Source organism: Bicyclus anynana, chromosome 1, assembly GCF_947172395.1.
Source record: "Bicyclus anynana chromosome 1, ilBicAnyn1.1, whole genome shotgun sequence".
In the NCBI taxonomy this organism is placed as follows: domain Eukaryota; kingdom Metazoa; phylum Arthropoda; class Insecta; order Lepidoptera; family Nymphalidae; genus Bicyclus; species Bicyclus anynana.
Genome location: NC_069083.1, coordinates 16117402 through 16135655, shown reverse-complemented (window position 1 = coordinate 16135655; position 18254 = coordinate 16117402). Strand labels below are relative to the sequence as shown.

General features: G+C 36.4%; 1 protein-coding gene across 1 annotated transcript in view; it reads left to right on the top strand.

Moving 5' to 3' along the window:
- Nucleotides 1-18254, top strand: part of LOC112044204 (kinesin-like protein KIF13A) — a 194319-nt gene that overhangs the window by 126783 nt on the left and 49282 nt on the right. The window contains exons 4-5 of the mRNA XM_052884050.1: nucleotides 286-413; nucleotides 2201-2350. Of these exons, the coding sequence (XP_052740010.1) occupies nucleotides 286-413; nucleotides 2201-2350 (278 nt within the window). The remainder of the gene's footprint in view (nucleotides 1-285; nucleotides 414-2200; nucleotides 2351-18254) is intronic.

Below are 18254 nucleotides of genomic sequence, written 5' to 3'. Positions count from 1 at the left end.
TATTGTCGAGAGAATTATTTTTATTTTTTTGATAAATTGCTTCACGTTTCAACATTATGTCATATCAGTTTTGTAACATACCGTTTATAGTGTACTCGATAAATTTGTTTATCGAGTACATTATAAACTGTACGTAACTATACGTAGGAACTACCTCACTGCCAAATTTCTTTTGTAGGTCAAGCGGTTTTTCGATATTTCTTGACCTTTCGCTTTTAGGTAAGTATAAAAAATTACTAAGTATGGTTACTGAGTTAAATTTAATGCTAATTCCTTTTGTTGCAGGTTCCGGCAAGTCGTACACAATGATGGGCGCGCCCGGGCCCGACGAGGGCGGCATCATACCGCGGCTGTGTGATGCACTCTTCGAGCGGATCGCCCGCCAGCAGTCGCCGCCCGCCCTCACTTATAAGGTGATCTATATGATAATTAGCTATTTATGCCGCTGTTGAGTAATGAGTTATTGATGTTAAGATCACCGACATAGCTCAACGAGTTGCGAAGCTGCAGTGACAATGGGCGGTGCACATAGTTCGAAGAGCCGATGGACGTGCGGGAATGGCGACCCCGCACTAGTAAGCGCAGTGTTGGTCGACCCCCCACCAGGTGGACTGACGACATCAAGCGATTCGCAGGGATTCGCTGGATGCAGGTGGCCCAATATCGTGATGTTTGGAAGTCCCTACAAAAGGCCTATGTCCTGCAGTGGACGTCCATCGGCTGATATGATGATGATGATGAGTAATGAATGCCATTGTAACGAGTGTTAGATTGTGCCATGCAATGAGGAGATGACGTATAGAACAATAGACAGCACAATGGCTAAGTCATCATCATTAACAGCCGATGGACATCGGCCTCTTGCAGGGACTTCCAAACAAAACGGCCTCTCAACAAAATTCTCGAGCCGCCAGCATCTAGCGGCTCCCTGCAACCCACTTCATGTCCTCGGTCCACCTAAGGGTAGGGGGAGGGAGGCTAACTTCGCGACTCGCTGAGCTATGCCAATGACTTTGGTTTTTCGGCGTTCTCCTTTGTTGCAATGTTTAATTAAGTACTTCATTAAAATTGAATATAAACTTAAAAATTAAGGCTTGCACAGACGTGGATTATCCGCAGAGCTTTTTTAGTCCATAGAAACAGAGCACTAGGGACATATTTGATCCGACTGATGGTTGTGGAACTATGTTGCACAACTTTCTAAAAACACTGCCTGCAGTAGTTTGCAGAGCTGTCGGCAAAATCACCGTAGAGGATTACGGTCTGTGCATTGCATCTGTAACAAACGTATGCGATTTTTTTATATGAGAAGATTACACAAAAAGTACAGCGTCCAATCACACACACTGGACTTTTTTCGTAACTAGGTACTAGCACATATATGTATGAATAATTTGAAGGGAATAGGGAATAGTGGCTATGCTAAAAAAATTGAGGAAACAAAGTATATGTAAAACAGACATTTGTATCCATTACACCCCTCGTTAATAAATCTTAAAAAAATGTTGAGAGAAAATCCCTTAGTTGATAAGTTTGTGCTTTTTTATTTTTATAAGCACCTTCTAGTAAAGCACAGCAAATGCAATCAACAGTGAATTTATGTGCCTACCTATATCATTAAAATACCTATTGTTCTCTAAACTAATATTATGAAGAAGTAAGATTTGACGTTTCGTTTATTTGTTTCTTATGATTTAACTCAAAAACTTCTCGACCGATTTCAAAAATTCTTTCATACTAGAAAGGTACGCCATTGCCGTGTAAACAATAGGGCTATATTTTGTCCGCAAAATATACAGGGTGTCCCGTAAATATTATGACATATATTAGTGATTTTTGCATGTTGTACAAAAATCAATATAACTTTAAAACCGTGAAATTTCGGCTAACATATATTGCGTTATTTCAGTAGGCCTTGATGTCAGCTATCATCTTGTGGATGTCGTAACATTTACGGGACATCCTGTGTATGTGAGAACTGTTCTGATAGTGCCATCTCCTATCGGAGGTCAGCAATAATTAAGGCTAATTTTACCATGTAGTGAACAAAGTAAAATTAGCGTGCTCGAAAGAGTGATTTGGTACTCATATTAAACCATTGGCGTAAGTTCTTGAGCCAAGATGTTCCCCTTTGAGATTTAAGAACTACGTGTGTAAAATGTCGTGTTCTAGTATTAAATAATTTCTATTGTATAAACAGGTGGAAGTTTCATACATGGAGATCTACAACGAGCGTGTACACGACCTACTCGACCCGGAGACGACGCGACGGTCGCTGCGTGTGCGGGAGCACGCAGTCCTGGGCCCGTATGTGGACGGCCTATCACAACTTGCAGTCTCGTCGTTTCAGGTATGTGTCCTATATAAGTGTAATTCCAATAGAAATGAGGTAAAGTCCTTTTCATGTAAGAAGTCCCCCAGACGCGGCGCTAGTTGTCATAATGGCGCTCATTGTCTTTTGGTAATGGCGGTCTTACTTTCATTTGTGTAAGGCGCTGTCAATTTTTGTTCAGGTTTTAACCGCGGGACTTTTTTCATGAAATGGACTCTACACACACGTGTTGTCACCGCGCGTCAGGTGATAAATCATCATTAACAACCTTTATTCTACACTCTGTTGAGCATGAGTCTCTTCTCAAAATTAGAGAGGTCAGGCTAATCCATCACGCTGGTCCAATTTGCAGACTCACACAAGTAAAGAATTATGAAAATTCTTAGGTCAACAGATTTCCTCATGATGTTTTTTCCTTCACTGTTTGAGACACGTGAAATTTAATATCTTAAGATGCCCATAACTGAAAAGTTGGAGGTGCATGCCCTGGACCAGATTAAAACTTACGCCCTACGAATGGAAGGCAGAGGTCACATCCATTGGGTTTCATGGCTCAGGTGACAATTATACAGTGTATAACGCCACCAAATATGAGTCCTTAACATTGATGAATACTTTCAATAAATTAAAATCTTTAGTTTCCCCAACCTTGAGAGCGGAATCATCTAATTTACACACGGTATTGAGTGTATTATATGAGCCTTGTTTTGTCATGTAAAACGACTGTAGTAAATTGAAACAATTTTAAACTGTTGAAAACAGTTCGTACGTAGACGTTGAGGATTGACGTCACGTCTTTTCACGTACGTGCGCAGTCTCCTGAATTAAACAAATAATATACTACATGCACTAGTTACATGGGACGTGAACTGTGTGTGAAGTATCCATTGTGAAATTGAATGTGCCGTGCATATTGTCTGCCACTAGTCTCTCATTGGTCCAATAGTAACTTTGGTTGTACGGATTTAACCCTAGGTCTTCGTGGTCTAAAGTTGAGTCCTGGGTTAAGTCAGTTAAAAAAATTTAATGCGGTTAGCATTCGAGAAATTCTCAGGGGCAGGCTTAAGTTTGCAAGTCCGTGGATGTAGTTATTTTTGGATTTTGGTTAGGATATTTTTGGTTAGCTATTTGAAGCAAGGTGAAGACTTGTCCTGTTATATACTATTTATCACAGAACTGTATTATGATATACAATGTTTTTAGGGCCTCTATTTGGTTTTCTCAAAAAAATTAAAATGGTGGCGGGCTGATTATGTCAGCTACCAAACAAAAAAATGTAATACGTTCAATCGTTGTTTTAGTTTCCAAGATAAGACCTACACCAGTTAAAGTTAGTTAATAAACGTTAAATAAACGCTTACAGTTAAATGATTACCATCGCTTAAAAGCTGAATTAAACTCTTAAATCCAATTTGCACTGTATCTACGAGCGGTCGTTTTTTGTTATAATCCCCGAAGGAAATGACCGTTAAATAAATATTTTATTTGATAACATCGAAAATTCAGATGAAACCGTCAGTTTTCCGAAGATTGGCCGTTCGGAAGGCTTCATTACCCCCACTTCGAGCGCCTAACGGTATCCATTATTTCTTCCGATTCGTATGGAACACCCTGTAGGCGTTGATATTGCTCTAGAAATGTTTAATTTTACCCGACCCAAGCCTCCTGATTCATCAGTTTCTCTTTGGACCACTTTCGGGTTTTGTTATCTTCAATTTGTTTTAATCCGATAACAATATTCTTGCTTATTAAGTTTTGTTTTAGGTTTGAAAATGAGATTAATGTCTTGTTTGTGGTTTATATTAAGAGATTTTCAATTTGTTTGATAAGATAATGTACTAGCTTTTTTTTTATTCTTTACAAGTTAGCCTTTGATTACAATCTCACCTGATGGTAAGTGATGATGCAATCTAAGATGGAAGCGGACTAACTTGTTAGGAGGAGGATGAAAATCCACACCCCCTTTCGGTTTCTACACGACATCGTACCGGAACGCTAAATCGCTTGACGGTACGTCTTTGTCGGTAGGGTGGTAACTAGCCACGGCCGAAGCCTCCCACCAGCCAAAAGCTCTTGTTTTAAAGTAAGTAAATTATTCAATCTATGAATATAAAGCCTTAACTATACTACAATGGTAAACTTCAAGAACATTGACAACCTTATTAACTTGTCGGTGACATTTTCTATACAAAATTATATTTACAAACACAAATAGAAGCGGACGGAATCGCAGGAATTGCTGTTTAAATGGATACGCTTACCGACGTATTAAAATAAATACGTTTTCACAATTTGCAAATACTGATATAATATAATATGGCATCGAGCGCATCATTTTAAATTGATGCATCCAATTTTACTTTATCATAATTTCATTAAATGGTCGTGTTGGTTTTAATTATATAAATATGATATTAATTAGTGTGTAAGCACTTACTGGTTTCAAATGTTTACCAATATACCACATTGCGGTGAAAGTACATTTGCTAATTCAGCTATGCAATATAAGTTAACGCTTGTGACTTCGTTTGCCTGAATTTAGCTTTTTAAAAACCCCTTTTTTGTTTCTAGAATATAAACTATCTCATCTCTAAATCTATCTTAGCTTGCCTCAATAGCTCCTGAGGATTTAATACAAACCTGTATTGAAGAAGAATATTTTCATTTAGTACAACGTATAGTGCCTACCCTAATTTCAATCCCTGTACACGCCAATGCTACTAACGTAGCAATTTAATTAAATATGGTAATAATTATTTTAGCGTAGCATCCTGTAAGCCAGAGAGAGGTAGAGACGAATCGATAGTCCCCTGTAGAGTTATAAAAGTCTCGTTACGAAATAACTATAGGAGTGACACCTCCACGGAAGTTTGTGAGCAATAATTCGCAGGCAGGCCTAATAATAATATATTTCAATCACCTAAATGAATTTGTAAAATTGCAAAACGAGTAAAAACTTAGCCAATAAATAAATAACAAGTTTCATTAGTAAACGTATGTAGGAAGTTGAAAAAAAGGCTTGCACAACCAAAACTTACTGCGGTCAGTCCAAAGAGCATTTCGAAATGTCGCAATACCAGAAGACTAGAAAAATCCATTACCCGATCCAACATCCATCACTATTTTCGTATTGAATTTCGAAAGCGAAAAACAGAAAAAGATTTCATCTCGGGAACCGATTCACCATTTCGTCCGATTGCGGGTGGCTCTTGCAACATGTGACGTAGAGCCAAATGTGATGAATTGTTGACGTCTGTAGGGTTAAGAACGTTGATATTGATGACGCAACCCTTGTTTTGTTCAATCCTTCGTTGTTTTATTTAAAGGTTATATTGCACTAAGAGGCTCAGTGGCCAGACCTGCCTCATTTTATGTAAAGTTTGTCAGCCTATCCTCTTTTCATATGCTTCTACCCTAGGTATTTACGGTAGGTAGTATTAAGGAATTAATATTACAGTTGTCGCGGAAGGTGGCAGTTTTCAAAGATATTATGGTGACAAAATATGAGAATACATGATATCTAGTCGTTACTTAGTACTTCGCGAAAACCCTTTGACAAGCACCATTAAATATCAAACGTCGTCGACGTGGAAACCCATAAAGGGTCTGATAACGAAGAGTTTCCACGAAGGTAACGAATCCTAAGAGTACGCAGTGCATTTTTGCATTTATGAAGTGCACGCCATTGGGTAGGAGCGTTGGCTGGCAAACTTTGAACTTTCATGAAATGAAGTATGTCTGGATATAACAGGCCCTCGTTTTATACGATCTCTAAGATGTTAAGAATGATTGGAGTCTTACTTGCGTCTCGGATAAGGAAACAGAATGAGGAATACACGAATGAAAGGAAAACGAATCTGAGTCCGGTGGTTTAAGATATCTCGCATATTGTCACTGTGAATTTGTTAGAGTTATAAAGCCGAAAAACCCTTTTGCAGAGTTAGAGAAGGGTCCAGTTTATATATCTTTCCAAATTCTCGCCCTTTTTGTAGTTATCAGCAAACCGTGAAACTTGTTCCTTCTGACTTGTACTTGAGATATTTTCCTGGGATGAACATATGCAGATCTTAGTAATTACTTATGTGTAAGCTAAAAATATATTCGCCATATTACCCATTGGTTTTATATATTTTCATCAAGTCCCTGTATTTTTTTTGATGCTAGAATGAAACTGTTATTGCTATTTTCGTTCGTAAATCTAAATAACTTTTGTTTTTATAATAGTCGTATCCGTAAAGCAAAAAGGAATTCGCGTAGGATGGGAAAATATAACCTCTCAGAGGCTTTATGTTTTAGAAAGATCTTACATAACGGTATTAAGCGTACAATTCATTCGTTATTTCAGAGAGCAAACTACCATTCAGTTTGCTCTCTGAAACTCGTTCATTCACTCGTAAATCCGATGGGCATTTATCCACGATTCGTGATTGCTATAATTAAGTGTCAATTTCCAATTATGTCGTTGGTGCTTTCATTAAACTACACGTGGATTTAGTTAAGAATTATTTAGTTTTAATATTGTTTGTATTTATTTAAAAAAAATCGGAGTTCAATCATCATGCTTAACTTAATATACCGCTGCTCTGTTGGGAATTTAATTAATACATTGATAGCTAAGCAAATTAAACGCGTTTTTTTAACTTTACAGATAATAAGTCTAGTTTACACCAAATAAAATCATGAACATGGCAAAGTAATTCCGCTTCCTATTTAATAACTTATTACAATACTTATTTATTACTTATTTTTTAAGAAATTAAATATCACGTGTCTCAAACGGTGAAGGAAAAACATCGTGAGGAAACCTGCATACCAGAGAATTTTCTTAATTCTCTACGTGTGTGAAGTCTGCACATTCGCATTGGGCCAGCGTGGTGGACTATTGGCCTAACCCCTCTCATTCTGAGAGGAGATTCGAGCTCAGCAATGCAGCCGAATATGGGTTGATAATGATGATAAGTTCAAAAGTTACCTTGCATATAATTTACTTTAGCTTAGGTAGGTATAAATAAACTACGTTATTTATAAAATAGTTAAAAAAATCAGATGTAACATAAAATATTCATTACGCGAACACAGACCAAATCATTCGACGTTTAATCACTCACAAATCGAAATAACGACTCCGCGGAGAGATGCTAAAACCATTAAATTACGACCATTTACATCGCTCGGGAAAAATCAATTGCGATTGGCTGGAGGGAAAATTTGCCTTTATAAGTATTGGCTTGTACAACGAAATGTTTAAACAGAGGTCGTTTCACGAATTTAGAACCCTTATTAGTAGTCCGAAAGGTTGATTGACCATTTGTTTGTTGTTTTATACCGAACAACATTTTATGTAGTGAAAGTGTACAAATAAGAAATTGTTTAATTGTTTTGTTTGATTTACATTTTTTAGTTGAATTTTTATTGTTTGCCTAATATTATTTACAACGTTTTCATTTCATTTCATGCCGTGTAATTTTATATCCATGTGATTCAGTATTCATAGTTAACCGCGAATGTAAATCCTTTTGAGAGCTACGATGCTACAGACAGACACATACACGGACAGATATTGACGTCAAAAGTCGTCAACATCCCTCATTTTGCGTCGGGGGTTAAGAAATGTCATGGTTTAGGGTCGCCACGCGGACGAAGTCAAGTAACTTTAGCCAAAGTTATTATTGAACAATCACGTTGACAATATTATCAATATTGTATGGATAGACATTATCTATACTAATATTATAAAGCTGAAGAGTTTGTTTGTTTGTTTTATTGAAAGCGCTAATCTCAGGAACTACTGGTCCGATTTGAAAAATTCTTCCAGTGTTAGATAACCCATTTATCGAGGAAGGCTATAGGCTGTATTTTATCCCCGTATTGCTACGAAAACGGGAACCACGCGGGTGATACCGCGGAGGCGTCTACTAATGTTAAAATAAAATCGTCACAATAAAATGAACGCCTTCTCTTTGAGTAACCCATTTCACGAATTCAAAACGCGTATTTAATGTTTAATCACTTGCAATTCAAATTTAGGAGCCACCGTGAACGATCATTGCGGCTCTTTACGGCCGTCAAGCAAGAGTAGATGATTGCTGGGAAATGATGGGTTATATGGAAGAACTAGCTGACGCCGCGCGGTTTCATCTGCTGGATTCCCATTCCCGTAGGAATACGGAGATAATATATAGCAAATAGCCTTCCTCGATAAATGGGCTATATAACACTGAAAGAATTTTCCAAAACGGACCAGTAGTTCCTGAGATTAGCGCGTTCAATCAAACAAACAAACTCTTCATCTTTAATAGGTTAAGTGTATAAATGCCGTTTCATGAATTACTTAAAAAGGTTTTATTTCTGTCGGAGTCGTGGATTTATACACGGCGCCCGCGACTTCGCGTGGAAATTGTTTTTCCGACCTTTTCCTTAAACTTGTAAGAGCCCTTGGACCTCCCTAATTCGGCCCTGTTGCAAAATCCGTTCTTAGCTGAAGGTCTATTATCTGTGAACTCTCTGCTGAATTTTGTCTCGTGTACGTCAAGCGGTTTTCGATATTTCGTGACCTGTCGCTTTTATGTAAATGTTAGATGAATTGGAATGTTTCGCGTAGTGTTTGAATTTTTTATAGTCAATTAAATTACGAAATATATGCATTTGTTTTATTTAGACACTGTGATCCAACTTTGTTTTGTTATTTAATTGTCATAATTTTACAGATTTCATTTACTGTTACTTTTGTTATTTTTGATTGGAATCATTATTTTACTGCATGTAAATGCAATTGAAACTTGTATGAACGCCAAGATTTACTAGTAAAAGTTAAGGATTGATTTTTTCAAATATTTTCCCTTAAAAATTTAGAATAAAATTGCTGTGTATAATTCTGAAGCAAAGTCTTCATTTGTAAGTAAACCAAGTGGGCTCTTCTCCGATCATGGTGCGTTTTCGATTTTACTTATCTATTAATCATACTAATGTTATAAAGCTGGAGAGTTTGTTTGTTTGATTGATTGAACGCACTAATCTCAGGAACTACTGCTCCGATTTGAAAAATTCATTCAGTGTTAGATAGCCTATTTATCGAGGAAGGCTACAGGCTGTATATTATTTCCGTATTTTTACGGGAACGGAAACCACGCGAGTGAAATCGCGCGGCGTCAGCTAGTCATAACATAACCTTACGTTTTTTAAGTGCTTGAACTCTAAGTCTATTTGAAGTAAATGAGGTATTGACTTTGATTTTCAACCAACGAACCAACATACTTTGTTACTTATCTTATTTTAATAATGTAAAAATGTTATTTATGTTAGCGCTCTTCTCTCTTTGTGGTCTCCGGTGACTTTATTCTCAAAAGCCTCCGCTCTAGAAAATATGTGTGACAACTGCGATGTGTAAAGAGTGAAAATCATTTTATATTCCTACCTGCATGAAAAATTTTTCATGTTTAACATTTTTATCATTTTATACCTCGGCGAGTGCTTTTTGTTCTAATGACATACGTATGTGACACGACTGAAAGTTACAGCCAACTAGTATTTATAATACTGAGTATGAAATGTCAGAGTAAATTTTATTATAACTCGTACCTACTAATATATTTTTTTATATATTTTCCTTTTCCAATTCAGCGTATAGTCTGCGTTACGAGTAGGATTAGGCCAGTTGTAACGGCCTTCGTGGCGCAGCGGTATGCGCGGTGGATTAACACGACGGAGGTCCTGGATTCGATCCCCGGCTGGGCAGATTGAGGTTTTCTTAATTAGCTCTGGCTGGTGTGAGGCTTCGGCAGTGGCTAGTTACAATCCTACCGGCAAAGACGTACCGCCAAGCGATTTAGCGTTCCGGTACGATGTCGTGTAGAAACCGGAAAGGGTGTTTTTTCATCCTCCTAACAAGTTAGCCTGCTTCCATCTTAGATTGCATCATCACTTACCATCAGGTGAGATTGTAGTTAAGAGCTAACTTGTAAAGAATAAAAAAAGGTACGGCAATAGTCCAAGTACAACGGGTTAGGATTGAACCAAAACCCTCTCGATTTAAGTCTTTTCCCTGAGACGAGGAACTATTGAGTTCCTCTTTGGGTAATGTATAAAACTGCTTCGTTGGTACAATAGCTAGCCTATTCAGTATAGTTACCATACTGTCCAAGGCCCTAGGTAAAAGTCATGTGTCAAATTTATCAATAACATAAGCCTTTTTTTTAGGAAATTATTCTATCTCCTAGCCATAGAGAGCAGGGTATTGTCGCCCCAATAATTGTCATAAACATCAGATAATGGACGATACAGACTCAAACATAACCCAACTTGTATTGGTCGAGGCAGCGAGGTGCGTTTAAACTCCAAAGCCCCTCCTAGGAAGAGAGAGGCAAAAAACATTGTTCTAGTTGGTTAAAAATAGGCTTCTAATGATGATGATTATGCTGTTGATGATTATGATGATGATAGTATGATATTCGATGCCAGTCGTTACAATACAAATCGGTTATCCGACTTTTCATCACTCGCAAATCGAATCAACGACTCCACCGAGAGCGAATCGATATTTTCAAATTGCGATTATACAGCACTCGGGCAAAAACAAGCGCGCGGTTGATTGCAGTGGTAATTGAGAATTATATTAGACTGAATGCGCTAATTGCTGATGAAAGGCAAATTAAATTTGTTCCTCTGTCGTTCAATTGCCCGTTTTTAGTTTTTACACTACTAAATATTTTTGTTTGTTCGCCGACACGAAAGTGTCTCAATTTCTTTTTTGTTAAAGGCTTTGTCATCATTATCAACCCATATTCGACTCACAGAATGAGAGGGGCTAGGCCAATAGTCTACTACGCTGGCCCAGTGCGGATTGGCAGACTTTAAGTACGTAAAGAATTAAGAGAATTCTCTGGTATGCAAGTTTGAGACACGTGATCTGTGTTTTATGAAAAAAATTATTCATAAGGTGTGGAAATATAACTTTGTTTATGGCCAGTATTAACCAGTAGTTTAAGTAATAATAGCTAATGACGTAAAAATTCTAATAAACACTGCTTCGAGACTTTAAAGTAAAACAATCGACAATCTAGAACGTAGACTAAATTAAGTTTCCAAGTTTAGTTTAATCTATGGTTTGGCATGAAATTTACCTAAAGTTTATGTCTAGATTTGTCCATTTATAGTTACATAACTATAGGTAATAAATTATCTATTGTTCTATTGTATCGACTGATCACAAAAACTAGAACAAGCAAAGTGAAAGTGCTGAAGCAGAATGGAGTAAAATATTCAATTCCTTTCTGTAGCCCTAGTACGAATATGTTTTAAAAATCGAATTGCTTTTACTTTCTACCAGCCATAAGCAATGACAAAACTAAGTGAATTTACATCACTAAATAAAATATTTAACGGTAACCATCCTCGGGTAAATCATACTAGAATGTTGTTTGTGACACATACGAAAACGTAACTGAATATTTTATTTTTTATTTCAACTGTGAGCAAACAATTAACGCCATTCCGAGTATATGCAACTCAGGAGGAGTTGAACATATACTGCGAACTTGCGGACATAGGTATACAGCGAACTTGAATTTCCAAACTTCCTCGAATTGCATAAAATCGCAGCTGTGTGGGTAAGGCTAATATTAATAATACCTAATTGTTACGGTGGATCAAGAGTCGGATACAAAAGGCAGTGATTCTTGAGACGGCGCGTATTGTGAGGAGGTTCCTCACTCTGGAGCCCTGACCACCGGTTGCTTGTGCACTCAAATGTCCCGCTCAAACGAGAGGGCTGATTTTTTTTATAAATTTTCAATAGTGTTTTGTATTAACTTTTGTATTTTATAAACATTGTTAAAAAAATGGATAAATTGATTGACAATTAAATAAGAGAAAAGAAAAATTCTTACTGCATTTATGTTACCGAATTGAATTGTTTTTATTTTATTTATATTTCGGTGATAGATGGTTTCAAAATTCGTACGTGGTCGACAGAAACGACATTATCGAGTTCGTAAAAGTTTTCGATATACGTGCTAAAGGCACTGATCCGTGCTTGTATCGATTATGCAGCTGATCAATTGCTGCGTCCGTGACCCGTTTCCCTGTCCGTTTTATTTTGTTCACCCTCTGTGTTCAATCAGGTGACGGTTCGCTTTGATTGAGATTCAGCTTTGATCTGGACTGTAGTTAAGTCCGATTCAACTGATTTTATTTCGTTCGTTTCGTTTAGATGTTGATTTAATGTTTGGGTCAATAGAACTGTCGTGCTCGTGACGATCTGAGTGAGCGTGTTTTTGTTTAGCATAGTAATTAACATCTCGCATAGTAGTTAATAGTTCGCCTTACATTAGTCAGATAATACACATTATGTAGTAGGTACTTACGTAGGTAAATGGTATTGTTTAACTCTGTAATAGAAGATTTGTAAACGTAATCAATTTCGGAATCAATAGGTATGTGTTTTATTCAAAATATGTACTGATAGTTGGATTATTGTATAATGATCGAAAGATGCCGCTATATCGCAAGTAATTTCATTTTTATTAGAGTTTATAGATTTTTATGTAGAGTTATATTTAAGAGTTATATTTAATTTTGGAGATCCTTTTTTAATATTTTGTACCAGTTGACAACACTGACTAGATACGTATCTACGGATAATATTTAAGGAATCTTAATATTATAAAATTTTCTTACTTAAGTTTTTTACAATAATTAAAATTATTATCTTGTATAGTTAGTTACCTATAAGAACTGGAATGGATTATCCCGTTAATATAAAAAAGTCTCATTAATGCCAAATAAGCTTTCAAGACGTTGAGCTTGTATTTGTACTAGGAGAGTATAAATATGTAAGAGCACAGAATGACTTCGCTGTTGTATTGCTCGGCGTGTGGGATAAGAAGCTGATTTATGTTTCATCTTGATGTTACGCCGGGAAGTTGGGAGATAGCGTGAAAATAACTTTCGTGTATGATTTATTTGAACACTAACTGGGTAGTGACTTGATGTAATTTGTCGCAATATACGCCAGTCTATTGTACCTAATGTATTATTGTTAAAAGTTTTACGATGTGTCGCAGGTTGACTCGATGGACCTACAATCAAAAAATCTGAATCATATTCCTTTCTTTTACAGTAGGTAGGTTTACAAGTACATATTTTTGGAATGTCAAGTTTGATTGTTTGTAAAAACTCTACCACCGATGCACCTACCATATTAAATGATCGTTGGATCAGTGTATCAGGCTGTTATTGAATTTCCCAACTTATCCCTATAGGCAAACACATGACCGACGTGTCCGAGTGGCTCAATGGGTAGTGACCGTAAAGCCATGGATTTGATTACCACAAACTGGCAAGTTTCATTCTGATTCAATATAGCGAAAGTGCTTATTGTTTCTTTCATTTCGGTAACAACAAATAAAAATACATCTCATAGTGTCTTGAGTACCTAAGTACTCACAAGTACAAGGTTGTACTCATATAAACGCTCAAAAAACATACACAACCATGTAAAAGCGTACCGTTTATTGCACGTTTGATGATTACAAAAGTTTACTGTGCAATAATAATTTTTACAACACTTGGTCTACATGATGTTTTTTTACGACAATAATTTATCAAGTTAGGGTACTTATAAGCTCATACGAGCTAGTTATAAATCAACACGTAGATTGAATTGATTGAACATTCCAACGTTCTGAGTAGACGCGATGACGGCGGGCTGGGTAGTTGGGTCGTGGAAGTTTGCACAAGTTTCCACCTCGTGTACATAATTTGATTTCCCCTTCGAACTTAGTTCAAGGTGCAGATTTGTTAAGGTAGCTGAGCTTCTGGCTAACTTCACGTCATTATATTACGTACTGATTGCTGAAACTTGCAGGTCACGCAGTTAGGAATCGCAGTCTTAGTTCCTTGAATAGATATTAGATTATTATCTAAAATATACTTAGAAATTACTACATAGGTAAAAAATTACGAGTTGTTATAATGTTTGTATGTTCCGGGGTTTCTTGTTTGGAAAATGGCCTGAACTATCCAACTTTGATTGTGACAAACACAACAGTGTTCCAATGTTACAAGGTTGTATCTATCTATCTATCGATCGATCGATAGATACAACCTTGTAACGTCGATCTAAATTCTTATAGGTATGTACATTATACTATAATTATTTCACGCTGATGCTCTTGGCACTTTTCTTTTTTGGGCAAGTTCACCGTTTCCACACAAATTCCACACAAAAGTTGTTATCTACTAGTAAAATTGAATTTGGGTAAAACATAAATTGGTAATAAAACTTTTCTATTTACAATACAATTTACAGACTTAATATAAAGAGATTTGTTCATTCAAGATTTATTGAAACTTTATATTATTATTATTATTATAGCTTTATTTCCACTTAACAGTTTTACAATACATAAAATGTTACAATAAATTTTAAAGTAATTCTGTTATTTTGTTATGTGGCCCCCTATGGGTAAAAGCCTCCTCCATCTTTTTCCATTTTTCCCTATCTTTGGCCATATGCATCCAGTTTTTTCCTGCTGTTTTTATTATATCATCGACCCATCTCTTTTTCTGTCTTCCTACATTTCTTTTGCCAATTGGGCCTTGCCATTTAGTTGTTTGGTAAGTCCATCTCTTATCTTTATATCTTGATAAGTGACCAGCCCAGTTCCATTTTTGTTTTAAACTAAAAAGAAGCGCATCTGTTAATTTAGTTTTCATTCGGATGTCTACGTTTCTTGTTTTTTGTATCCTCCTCAATTTCAATATGCTGCGTTCCATAGCATGTTGACATGATGAAATTTTGTTTTTTACTTTTTCTGTGTAGATCCATGTCTGACTAGCGTAAGTTAGGCTCGGGAGAATGCAAGAATCCATTATAATCTTTTTTATAGTAAGGCTATAGTTCCCTTTTAGAATTTCTTTTAGGGCCCAGTATTTCTTCCAAGCCGTACTTATTCGTCTGTCTATTTCGTTTTCATTACTGTTTGGATCGAAAGACACAGATTTACCTAGGTAAATATATTCATCCACGTAATCTATTGGTCTTTCCTCTACTGTAATTGGTTTCCTATGGCTGTTTGTCATTATCTTAGTTTTGGATGCGTTCATGTGCAAGCCGATCTTTTTACTTTCTGAGTTTAATCCTTGGAGCATTGCTTCTAGACTTTTCGCGGATTCGCTAAAAAGAACAATGTCATCTGCGAACCTTAGGTGTGTTAAGTTTCTATTTAATATCCATATGCCATTATTCTTCCAATCAATCTTTTTGAAAATGTCTTGAAGTACAGCTATGAATAGCTTTGGGGACAGCGGGTCTCCCTGCCGTACGCCTCTTTCAATTGCGAACTCCTCCCCTAGTTTTTCCAGTTTTACTCTGCTTACACTTTTAGAATAGATGTTTTTAATGACATTTATATATGTTTCATTTATGTCATTGTTTCTTAGAGCTGTCCAAATAGATGGGTGTACTATGCTATCAAACGCTTTGGAGTAGTCCACAAAAGCTATGTACAGCGGTTTATTGAATTCTTTGAAATTCTCTATTACTTGTTCCAAGGTATGTATATGGTCTATCGTTGAGTAGTGTGGACGAAAACCCGCTTGTTCTGTTGGCTGAATACTGTCAATATCTGGTGCTATTCTTCTCAAGATGATTGATGAAAAGAGTTTATATATTGTTGATAGCAAGCTGATAGGCCTATAATTTCCGATGTCACGTGGGTTTCCTTTTTTATATAATAATATTATGTTAGATTTGCTCCATTGTGATGGTACTTGCTCTTTTTCCAGAACTAAGTTGAAGAAGACCGCCAGATATGGGGCTAGAATTGTCGCTCCGACTTTTATGGCTTCGTTTGTGATGTTATCATCTCCTGGGCTCTTCTCAGATTTTAGTCGTTTGATTTGAGTCATTATTTCTCCTTCCGTTATTGGATCTAATGGAGTTTCTCCTGCATTTTCTCCAGTTGTATTATCATTATTATCATTTTCGGCATCCTGTGGTGGACCTTTATAAAGAGAAGTATAAAACGCTGTGGCACATTTTATTATATCTTCCCTATTTTTGTTTTCGCCCATGTCACTATTCAAGCTTTGTATCCAATTCTTGTGTGTAGATAGTTCTTTGAAAGCTCTTTTTGAACTTCGGAAAGTAGACATGTTTTTCTCTATTATTTCTGTTCTATGGTTGGCATAATCACGTTTGATTGATCTGTTGGATTGTTTGAACAGCATTTTCAGTTCCTCTCTCATTTCTTTAGACTTTTTCTTCGTAAACATAAGTTCAGTTCTTCTACAGATCAAGTTTTGTGAGTCTTCACTAATGATCTTTTCTCTGTGCATGTTACTTACTTTTTCATCACTTTTGAGACTTTTTGTAATTGCATCTTCCAGTTTGTCACTAAAGGATTGTACAGTCTTGTTTTCCTTTACAAATTCTTGCAACCTTGGTAGGATCTTTTTCAAGTTCTCTAAATAACTGCTTTTTTCTTTTGTGCTCTTCAATTTGTTGGGCACGGATTTAAATGATCTTCTGTTAAGTTTAGGTTTTTGAATTTTTATTGTGCTTCTTACAATCCTGTGATCAGACGGAAAGCTTATTTTGTTCAGAACTTCTACATTTGTTACAGTATTTGGGTTGGGGCTCATTATAAAGTCAATTTCGTTTTTTGTTTCATGATCTGGTGATATCCATGTCCACCTTCTGGAAGATTTCTTCTTAAAGTATGTATTCATCACTGCCAAGTTGTTCTCTTGTGCATATTGTATTAGGCGTTCGCCTCTGGCGTTCCGTGTGCCATAACCATATTTGCCCATTATAAAAATTTCGTGTGGTTTAGGTTGTCCGATTTTGGCATTGAAATCGCCGATGATTAGCCTGTTTTTATCAGCCAGTTCTTGCGCTTCTGTTAAGTCATTGTAGAATTTTGTGATTTCTTCTTCACATGCACTTTCGGTAGGAGAATACACTTGAATTAATGATAGTGGACCCTCCTTGAAGTTTAGTTTTAGTAAGGCGACTCTCTCTGAAATACCCAGAAATCCTACTATGTTGCCTTTTAATGATTTCTTTATAAGGAAGCCTACGCCATTAAGTCCCTTTGTTTCTCCTATATAACAAAGTAAGTGGTTTTTATGTTCTTCGATGGTGTATCCTACCTTTTTAACTTCTGCGAGTCCTATGATATCCCATTTTATTTTCTCTATAGCGTAATTTAATTCTAAAATTCTTACTTTATTTGAGAGGGATCTGACATTGTATGTGCATATTCTAAGACCTTCTTTGTTGATGTTTGTGTAACTGAGGTTATATTTATTGCGTTTATTTAAATTGTTTTCTTTTGATTTATTTGATGAAGGGTAGTGGTCATCTAGCCCCACGGTGACCAGCCGGCTTGGGGTGAATGGTTCAGAGTTTGATGTTAATAATGTTGTGGTAGTTGTTTTAATTTTATTCCGAGTGCCGGTGGTCGTTGCTAGTTTTTTGAGGTTTCGGATAGAGAGGCTGATCTAGCACGTTCCACATATTTAAGAATATTTGGTTTTATAACTTCTTTTGAGACATTCTTGGCAAGTGGTGGTAATGAGGTTTCTTTGGAGTTCAATTTCTTTTGGCTAGATGACTTAGGTGAGCTTGATTCTTCCCTCTTTCTTTTATCTCTATTTTTATCTGTTGGTTTCTTTACTATCAGTTTGTCATATTTGAGAAAAGCAATATTTCCTTTCTTTCTCTCCTCTTCTAGTTTTGGTTGTAGTTGTTTTCGCTTTTCCAGTATTTCTTTGGTGAAGTCCTCTTTGACACTTATGCCAGGTGGTAGTTTTGCCCTTGTTTTCAAAATAATGTGTTTTTTCCATAAAGACGCGATGGTGACCACGACGGGGCGACTTTTATTATCTTTTTTACCAATTCTGTAAATGTTTTTAATTT